The 10,752-nt window shown below is 34.2% G+C and overlaps 1 protein-coding gene across 1 annotated transcript; it reads right to left on the bottom strand.

Annotated features, from left to right (window-relative positions):
• Positions 1-231: 231 nt before the first annotated feature.
• Positions 232-10,362, bottom strand: LOC149806678 (uncharacterized). Its single transcript, XM_089956406.1, has 2 exons — positions 9,851-10,362; positions 232-3,479 (listed from the first exon to the last, which is right to left on the bottom strand). The coding sequence occupies exons 1-2, from the start codon at positions 10,100-10,102 to the stop codon at positions 3,003-3,005; spliced, it is 729 nt and encodes a 242-aa protein (XP_089812532.1). The 5' UTR covers positions 10,103-10,362; the 3' UTR covers positions 232-3,002.
• Between the last annotated feature and the right edge of the window lie 390 nt (positions 10,363-10,752).

Below are 10,752 nucleotides of genomic sequence, written 5' to 3' on the forward strand. Positions count from 1 at the left end.
ACCGTAGCAAAGAAAACGTTCAAATCTCAAAGGTGCTTTAAATATTGGACAATATTCAAATCAATATCAGAAAAGAATTTGCAACAGTAGAAAAAACAATGATTCCCTCATCAATTTATCAAAGATGAAGAAAAGAAGAAAATCATAACATTAATAAAATTACCATTACCTGAAAGAATTATTTTTGGTCATTTATATTCGAGAAAAAAATGATGACAGAAATCAGATTGATGAGTTTTATGGTCTCGTTTTATTTAACACAAGTGGTCAGGTTTTACATATTCCCCTCCATCGCCACCTGACCGGCTTGCCGAGGGATTAAATTGTGCTGTACTGATCTTTACATACAATTGCTAACTTAAACACACTCTCTCTCTCTCTCTCTCTCTCACACACAAAACCTGAAGGAATTTTTAAACTGCATGTTCTATTGAAATGCGATCTTGTTTTCTTTGCAAAATAAAACCACGCCGAAGTAGAATAGCTTTAAGATTAAAAAGAACGAAATTAATAGTATAAAAAATGTACAATAAATCTAAATTTTCTCTAAATTATTAGTTATATTATTCATGTTGGCTACATATTTATCCAGCCTCTTACGCGATGAAGCAAAATTCTTAGAATAGGTAAGATTTGTGGGTTTTTTAATGCGCATCAAAAGCAAAATTAATGGCTGTTGTACATTTTGAGTTTTAAAATAAATAGAAAGGAAGAGACATGCATTTAATACCTTATTGACACCATTTTTGGTGTTGGTGGAGTGGTTTGTAATATTTAAGACGGTAAAAAAAAAAGAATCTAATCGCATCTTAATTTCAGTTAACAGCTTGAAATGGGAAAAACAAAAATACGAAAAACAAACATACATGAAGATGAGATCCAATGAAACGTTTAGGAATTATTCTGATTAAAATGTTATTGAAATGATACTTATAAGTTGGAATTCTGTAATTTAATGTGGGGCATTGTTTGCAGCCAAACTTACGACATATTCATCCCTTAACCGGAATACTATGCTGTTAGAATTTTGGAGGATGAACTAAATGACTAAATGACTAAGTTTATGGTTTCATACTTATTGTCTGTGCGTAGTAGTGCAAGTCAGGATGGTATTGGATGAATTTTAATTGCCTTTACCACCAACCTAAAGATAAAAAAAATTGTTTCAAGCAGCATTATTTGTCTGGTTCTCGTGTATTAAAGTGTCTTGACTTGACAAGTGTGATTCAAGTATAAATGATATTAATTAGATATTAATTAGATATGTTTAGATGACTGGTTACGATTATGATAACGATATTTCTTATGTTTACGCCGACAAAACATCACAATAACAAGTCAACATATGAACGAATACGAAAAACAGGCGTCAAACGTGCCTTTTAAATGAAATATTTAAAAATGTAATTCGTAATACTCATTGATGAACTAGACAAAGACACTCAGTGATTGTTGAATGTCCTAAAATTACGAAGACTCTTCAGTATCTTAACGTTTACAATTTTCTAATCGACTCTGCACGTTGACAGAAACCTGACTGCTCGTGCATGCACTGCCAACAAACAGAAAATGATATATTCGGTACGTTAATAACCAATATAATAACGGCTACTTTCACAAAATGTACACCATAAAATTGATCTTTTATAATCCAAATTTATGATGCCAAATGCTATTTAGTCCTTTGTAAAGATTAAATTGATCTTTGATAATCAAATTTCTGAAACCAAATGATATTTAGTCCTTTGTAAAGATTAAATTGATCTTTTATAATCAAAATGCCTCATACCAAATGATATTTAGTCCTTTGTAAAGATTAAATTGATCTTTTATAATCAAAATGCCTCATACCAAATGATATTTAGTCCTTTGTAAAGATTTATTTCACAAGACGTATCTCTTTAAAATGTCATCTTGTTAAGGCACAAAAATAAACAATACCATAGATTTTCTGGGAATAGGTACAATCGAGGAAGTTAAGCGCGTTTGTTAAATGTCAGCTATAAAGCTGTGTTATTTTCTTCCCAGAGTATTATCCTATATTATCTTTCGTAATGATCACCAACTCTTTAACTATCAAGATTTACTTATCCATCGTTTCTTTTGGTGATGGTAATCAATCGGTTTGCCCAGACGTTCCCCATATAACTCCTGGCTTTCGAGTTATCTACTAAAACAGTAAAACAAAAGGGACCGTATCCCAAATCGTAAATGGTCCATTTTTTGTTTACATTTCATCTTTGAGGTTGATTCTCCTTGTCGAGCCTAGACATCAAACCATAGAAGTTACCAACAAATTAATACAATTTGGAAGGTTATTACCAGCGGAGAATTACCGTATTTGAACCTATATCGAGTTTACACAATTATTCCATTTCATGTCTTTTTATAATGGATAGTAAGAAAAACATTTGAGCATCTGTCGAATTATTTAATAAAATATAAAATATCATTTCAGGTATTTGGTCTGGGGTATTGCTATTGCATTGACTTGATGCTCATATTGACAGTCGAAAATAGGCCCAATCTAATTTACCCATAAGGCACCGTCAAAGATACCTAATACACGAAGACAAATCTACAAAGATCGATAACATGGTCTTAAAGACCATTTGTCAAATATTATTTACATCACTCTACTTGGATTTTATCTACTGTTTCATACAAATTTTGCACAAAGTATGCGCATGTCCTGTTTAAAGTGCAGGCAAAATGCAAACAATAAGGATGCCAGATTGATTGCAAGACACCCACGTCTCAAAAATCCAAACACAATTTTGTGGTTGAAAAAAAACCACATGTCGAACATCAAAAAAGCACCAATCTATTTCACAATACTTTTCAATTAAGACAGTATACCTATCTGAAAATAATGTGAACCTTGAGAAGAATGGAATATGTTAAATATACAATTGGAACCCTGAAATAAGTGTATTCCTGACTGGATCTAAAATGACTTAAAATAAATAATTCAAATTAGCGTCTTAAATGCCTCTTTATGTCTACACTGCTATTTCCTTTGCTCTCGCTGACTCGTATATCCCGGAGTCAAACGAATTATGTTCCTCGAAACATTCTTTAATGTTGCAACGGACAAGAAAATCTGCTTCGATGAACTTCCTGCTTGTGAGTAATGGATGCTTTATATGTGTGTCACACCGATTGTTGTTAGAACATGATTTCACTTGCAAAGTTTTCTCGTCTGCTTCACACTGGTGCCCTTCTGAGTTCTCCCTCTTACTTAGCCACGAATGCAGAGATAATGCTGATGGTGTTTGATACTTTTGTAAAGATTCGTTTTCTGACTCGTACATATCTGTTTCAGACACTGACCAATCGGAATTGGTAAGGTCACATGAGCTCTCTGCAATGGAACTTCGGCTGTGGTAGTGTCTCTGCTGCCATTTGAGTTCCTCTATGGTCTCGTTCAGGGTCAGAAGTTGTTTCATCAGCGACAGGTCCTGGTCCATCAGTGATGACTAAAAAGAGATAGACGCTATCTTAATTTCCATGATAAATTTTATTTATATAGATTATTAAAGAAAAATATCACAGTCTAAATTAAGCAGTCACAACGGGCAAGATGGCAGCATGCATTTGCTAAATGAAGAGGAAACCAGAGCTAGTAACTAACTAGTAATCCCTATGGCCGTGATTGGTCAACCACTAACGAAACTGGAAAGCGAGCGGCGACGAGCTTAACCACTGCGTAGTTTAGGTCCTTTAAATCCTGAAGCTGAGAGGACTGGAATGTGGAAGAAAACCTACTGCATGATTCTTATTCTCAGCAAAATGTATATAATCAATGTGTTATTTCACAAATGAGAATTTTGAAGTTTCGTCATTAAAAAGGTACTGTTAGATTCTTCAGTTCTCTTGTTTATGACCTTGTGATTTCGAAGCATACTTTGCTCTTCTCAGCACCATTGAAAATATAAATATATTTTGCTTTATCTACACATCTAGCAAAGAGAAGTGGGTTAGAGCACTACTTACTACTATCACTCAAACAAAATTATGTCGTATTATAACTTATACACCCCACATTCCATCGAAGTAGTCTGCAAATTGTGTATGGGGTATTTAATCAGTTTACAAGATTGTAAAAGACAATAAACATAGCTATAATGTGGACTGTGCTCGAGCCTATTATCTGTAAGCAAATTACACTCACCCTCACTACTGATAATGCCTCCTATGAGCTCTTGTACTCTTATACATAACACACCCCATATACATACCAACCGTAAGGAACACGCTTACACTCAGACACTCGCCAGATTTTCAGTTGCACAGTCCTTATGAATTATACCGAAAACTTAATGACTATTTATGGAAAATAAATCCAAATTCAATGATCCAATGCTAAATAAGGTAAAGTCATATGTTAAGACTTTCGTTTCTACAGCTACATTATGAGGTGGAGGTGTGTGAAAAGGCGAAAGGTGGGAACAGTAAATATCAGGGAGGGAGGGGATGTAGGTTTTCGTTCATTTTGACAAAGTAAAGAAGGGTCCATTGACGGGGCTGGTGCTCTACTATTTCACAAGAATTTCCAGGAATTCAAGATAAGATCATTTCTTCCTTCAAGCTACCAAGTGTTGAAACTATCTTTGATATTCTTTAGCGATAGCAAGACTCTGGAATTAGCTGCAGTGTTGGACATAATGGAAATCAGCTTGGAACCATTTTCTTTTAGGATCAACTATACATCATAAGACGTCTTTTTGTGGCAATTGATGTTGACATGACTTTGCGTTTTGTTGGAGCAACGATAACAAGAGCTTTTCAAAGCTGATGCCATAGTTTATGTCAGATTGCCACCATTTCTATTTAGTACTGACTATACCTCATAAGTTTTCTCGAGGAAACGTTTCTGTCTATATAACCAGCCATCTAGGAAACATAGCGATAACACGATTTCCATGATGGCCATTGTGTCAGTCATATCAGAATTTGGATCGGCACGATTTTCACTTACTACCAACTAAATATCATACGTTTTTTTTTTCAGTTTAAACTCCATGTTGATATGACCATTCAATCAAGAGAAATAGTAGCACAAAATAGCCAAGATAGCCGCTGTAGCAGGCAGATTTAAATGTCTAATTTTCACAATTACAACCAACTAGACATCGCAAGAAGTTGTTTAATAAAAGCACCATGTTGATACGACCATCCATTCAGGAAGAACAGATAACAATATTTTCAAGATAGCCGCTGTTGCGTCCATTTTGGAAAACAGATCCAAACCATTTGCATTCAGGACCAGTTATTCATTATAATAATTATTATGAGCAATATCCCATAATAATTATTATGAGCAATATCCCATAATAAGTATTATGAGCAATATCCCATGGCAATAACACTTTTCATTCAGAAGGATTATCAAAAACAAGATTTTCAATGTGGCGACTATGGAAGTATATCTGACATCAGATCGGCACCATTTTCATTTAGGGCCATAATTAGACGACTTCTGGGGAAAACCCCATGGTAATACAACTTTCCGTTCAGGAGCAGTAGCTATTACAAAATTTTCAAGATGGGGCCACTGTTGTGGCCATATTAGATATCAGATGGGCCCGTTTTCATGAAGGACCAACTAGACTTAACAAGTAGCCCTTCAGTGAATCCCCTATGATTACATGACCATCCACTCAAGAGGATTATCACTAACAACATTTTCAATGATAGCCATTTTCATTCAGGATAAGTATCAATAACATGATTTTCAAGACGGCCATATTGGACATCAAAATCGGCACCATGTTCATTTCGAACTAACTAGATATCGTGCGAAGTCTTTAAATAGACTCCCCACAGTGTAAGACCAATCATTCAGGAGAAGTTGAAATAGCAACATTTTTAAAGCGACGGAGATATTACATGTGCAAGAGCATAATTTTTACTTAGGACAAGTGGGACATCAGATGAATGTGTGTGCAAAGTTTCATGACAATCCTACAAGTATCTTAGAAGAAGTACCGATAACAAACTTATTCCTTCATTCCAACGGAAGGACGATGGACCATCTCATAAGCTATTCTGGTCTTTGACCAGTGGAGCTAGAAATTACTATGCTGAAGAAGATAATGATTACGGTTATGATTATCATTAATTTCTTCTTCTCCGTCTTCTTCTTATTATTATTATTAACACTACTACTACTACCAGTAGGCCATTAGCAGGCCTTATCAATCTGAACCGCTATGACATTAAAAGTCTCTACTGTTTCACTTATGTTATGACGCTATGCTCTAAAACACTAAAAAGCGGACATGATAATTCACACTATGGAGTGACAGTAACTACGATTATCAAATTTATGCTCATTTAGATAGAACTTACAGACTGATGTCTCGCAGCAATAATAATAATAATAATAATAATAATAAAATAAAACATGACATTATAACTCAAAAAGATTGTATTTCAATGAGTCATGAGATACTGAAGAATAATAAAAATGCTTCTTATGTCTACAAATGTAAATGAAACAAAAGGGCGAACTACTTATTAAATCAGTCTCAAGACAGTAGTGTATACTACTACTACTACCGATAATAATAATAATAATAATAACGACAACAACAACAACTTAACCAATGTCATTACGAAAAAAGCAATGCAGTATTCGCTTCGGTTTTGAGAGAGTTTGTATTAAAGATTTATGAAATGGCGTCTTTATCATTATTTTCACAAGCTTCCAGAAATTCAACAAATGCATATATCCTACTGAAGAGTGGCTGACTTGAAGCCGGGTTAATACACCATATGGAATAAATTCCCTAAAACACTCCTATTGTAAACGACAGCGCTGTAACATTTCTAACTATTCCCCGTGACCTGCGTTACAATGTCCCTCATTCTGTTGCAGTCTTTTATTTTTGACTTTCAGTGGATTGTCAACTTTCAAAAATGGCTAGAAACAACAGACCTTTACTATCTTGAATATATTTTACATCTGACAAAAGGAATAAGAACGAAGATAAAATTAACTCCTTCAAACTTAAACAAATATATATATATATATATATATATATATATATATATATATATATATATATATATATATATATATATATATATATATCTTTTAAGTAAAGATTCAAACTGGTTTTATCTGACACCCGTTTACCCGCCATTGTTTCCATCCAAGATGGCAAAACTTTGTGTTATATGGAGAAGACGTTTGCAGTGAGCGATTTCTCAGCATTAGGGATCAACACGAGTAGATAAGGCAAACTAAACTATCAGGTTTCCAGGCAGTCTTTGTGGCAACAATTTATAAATGTTACTTTAATCAAGCGGTAGCCATGAGTCACAGTACTAGCCCACGTGCTGGTTAAGCAAATATAGATAGTGATAGTACTATTATTAAGGAATAACCTGCAATGACATTAGGGTGCACGTTCTCTCTCTCTCTCTCTCTCTCTAAAAAGTATATTTATAGTATAATGCAACTGAGGAAAACAATATCGCAGCGCACATTGCACAACAATAAAAATGGCTGGTGGGTATTATTTTTTTTTAAAGTATTGGGCAATTTCAAAATCCGAGGAAAGAAAATGTTTTATTGTTTTTGGAATTATTGCCCTTTCTTTCTTTTCTGAACACCCTCCCCTCTATTTTAATTCGCTCAATCTCTCCATCAACACATTGAAATATAAGTTGAGAAGCTGTTAAACTTGAACTAGTTAACTAAACAAACTTGATGTTGTGTCACCTGAAAAAAATATTGACATTGTAAAATAATGCAATAAATGTAGATAATCTGACCATATATTTTAAGGATGTTGCATCCGATTACCCTTAACTTGTATTGCACATGCCTTGTTTAACATACTTACCTATTATCTTTCATCGTGGAGGACTAAGTGTTTATATGCATTTGAAAGGTCATCTTCCTAACGTTAATTTCAATATTAGCTTTACATCTATATCTCTGGGACATTTAAATTACATTGCCTTAAGCCCTATACAAGAACACTTCATCTAGAGGATGTGATTGCTTTCATCAGAAAGTACTAAAGAACACATGGCTAGAGGTCAAAACCGTCTCATGTCCTTAATTTCCAGACATAAATTAATGAGCGTATAATTGAATCCAGGCAGCAAAAGAAAGCGACCCCTTCAGTAAAAAGCCTTATCTCCAGGTCAAGCCAATGTTAACGTTTCTATAGACTTTATTATGCCGGGCTTTTAAGTCTCGTGGCGCCAAAACCTATTGCGCAACAATCAAATAACTTCTTTACTGGAAAATAGTATTTTGGAAAATATATACAGATATTTGAATTAAGGATAATCTCCGAAATAATGTAATTTTCGCTTGATTGCCAATTTAAGTAACTAGCGAGGATAAAGAGTATTTCAACTAAAGATAGCGAGAAAAGAAATAACTTCAGATATTAAACAAAATTTACCTGGAATATACCCTTAGATAAATAACAGGAAAATATCATTTCCAGAGTTTACTTATATTTAAGCAAGCTTTTTCTGTATATCACGACAGTCTTGTGCTGTTTTAACATCGTTTTATGTGTTACACAATAAACTGACGTCAAACAAAATTAATTTATCTAAGAAGATAAGCAATTTTAAGATCGAATACATCGAAAGATGGACACAAAGGAAAGACTTGCATACATTGCATATAAAATGCGTAGCAAATGGAGCAGTCAAATGGCAGGGGTGTATGTGCTTTTGTAATGTTTTATAGGGGGCTGTAAGTATGTGAAACATCTGTTCAAATCCCACTTTCAAATAACAGCGTTAACAACTCTTACAATGCGTCCAATTATACGCTCATTATCCATTGTCTACAAGTGAGTAACAGTATGTTAAAGCAGACGACGGTGTCTATGTTAGTGGTCACTACGACCGCTATCGCAATGGTTCAAATTATAATTGTGAATATCATACCATTCCCTTTTTTATCACTGACAATGTTGCCGGTAGATTTTGCAAACTTGAACGTAGACAAAGAACCTTTATTGCCATCTGCGAATCAAATTGAAAGCTACTACTTCATTTAGAACATCAAACGTGCTTATATAACCATAGCTACGGTAAATGACTACACGGGTTGGCTTTATCTGCATATCGTACTGCTTTGATACTTCTTCACGATGATGATGCATTTGTGGCCTAATGTGGAACGTATAACTTGTCAAGTTCTTCTACACTGTCGTGTAAAAGTGAACATACTCGGTCACAAAAGGCGTTAATATATAGAATTTTTCGTTTTATATTGGTTTGAAGGCACGATGTATCAGTTTAATAGTTTAGGATAGGGTACACATTGGGAAAATAGTATGTACATGAGATGCTACAGATACATGTTTAATTTAATTTACATATTTAAAGATACAACTTGATTATATATATATATATATATATATATATATATATATATATATATATATATATATATATATATATTGTTTAGATTACAATGTTTGGTGGGCTCTATCTAACAGCTTTCTATCGTACTGAGCAGAATCAACATCGTCATATGACCGCAATGTGCAGATATTTAGATAAAACAAATTCATCTAAATTTAATTAGTCATCGTTCAGTGGATGGACGGAAAATTTAGCAATATAACACAGGGTTTAACGGAACGATAAGACAGTAATGGTGATGGGGTGCTCATTAAAATGTAGGTTCTAAAAAGTGATAAGTAACAAATAGATTGACGTACGCTTACTTGGGTGTATAAATATAAGTAATGCATGAGGCAAACGCACAAATTATGACAACACCAAGACTGAAAAAGCACGCCAAGAGAATATATTTTTAAACAGGCGCAACTTTTTCAGAGAAATACAGAAAGATAAATACCATTTCTGCTCGTAAAGTTTCCATGGCTGTGTCTATCGAGCTTTTCTTTCTGTTTGTTCTGTTGGTGTTACTATTCAGCTTTTCTTTCAAAACTTCAGCAGACTTCATCCTTGCTTGATAAAACTCTCTGCATTTATTGGATAATTCTATGTATGCCGTGTGCTTGTCTGAATCAGGCATAGCTGGCAAAGGTATACTATTCGTTTCGGTCATGTCCACGGTACTGGTATTTCCTTCCACTGAATTTTTCATTTAAAACACTTAGTAGTTTTTCTTCAAAATGCAGATATTCCAACTGGAAAACAGAGAATTGTCTTAGAGCTAAAATTCTCCCATTTAATTCTTAGTCTTCGAAAAATTTGCTAGAATTGCTTGATTATATATGTCGTCTGGCCGAACAATATGCACTCCTATCAAACGTGTAGAACTACAGATGCGGTGTATAATACTGCTTGTTAAGAAAAATCCTGGTATGACTCAGCTGTTTAGTTAAGCTTTCTCACTCAGTACTCTCAGATAGCGCGACTGTTGTTCACATGCTCTTAAATTCTCTCAAAAACAGCAGGCCGCATTCATGTAGCTTTTGATTGGTCAACTTTGGAGGAGTCCTAATTACCCGCTTGGGTTATACCATTACAGAACACCGAACCAGATTAATACTCTCGTTCTCATTTATGGCAGATACCGTGCTGTATTGTGTGAAATTAGGACAAAGTTTATTTTATATTTGAAAGTAGTAATTTAAAACATGGATAAATAAAATACACAACAATCCCCAAAAACTATGATAACGAGACTTGGCTAATGTCCAAATATTCCTTCTTTTCATCCTACCGTTTTTATGAAGGAATTTCAGCTCTTTTCAGTTTCTGTTTGCCCACGATAAACATCAAAACCGAACA

The sequence above is a fragment of the Sinohyriopsis cumingii genome, chromosome 1 (assembly GCF_028554795.1).
Source record: "Sinohyriopsis cumingii isolate HCF-2022 chromosome 1, ASM2855479v2, whole genome shotgun sequence".
In the NCBI taxonomy this organism is placed as follows: domain Eukaryota; kingdom Metazoa; phylum Mollusca; class Bivalvia; order Unionida; family Unionidae; genus Sinohyriopsis; species Sinohyriopsis cumingii.

Coding starts and splice junctions, on each gene's coding strand:
- LOC149806678 (XM_089956406.1), bottom strand. CDS start 10,102: ATGAAAAATTCAGTGGAAGGAAATACCAGTACCGTGGACATGACCGAA. Junction 3,480..9,850: donor AAACTTTACGAGCAGAAATG/GTATTTATCTTT, acceptor ATCTCTTTTTAG/TCATCACTGATGGACCAGGA.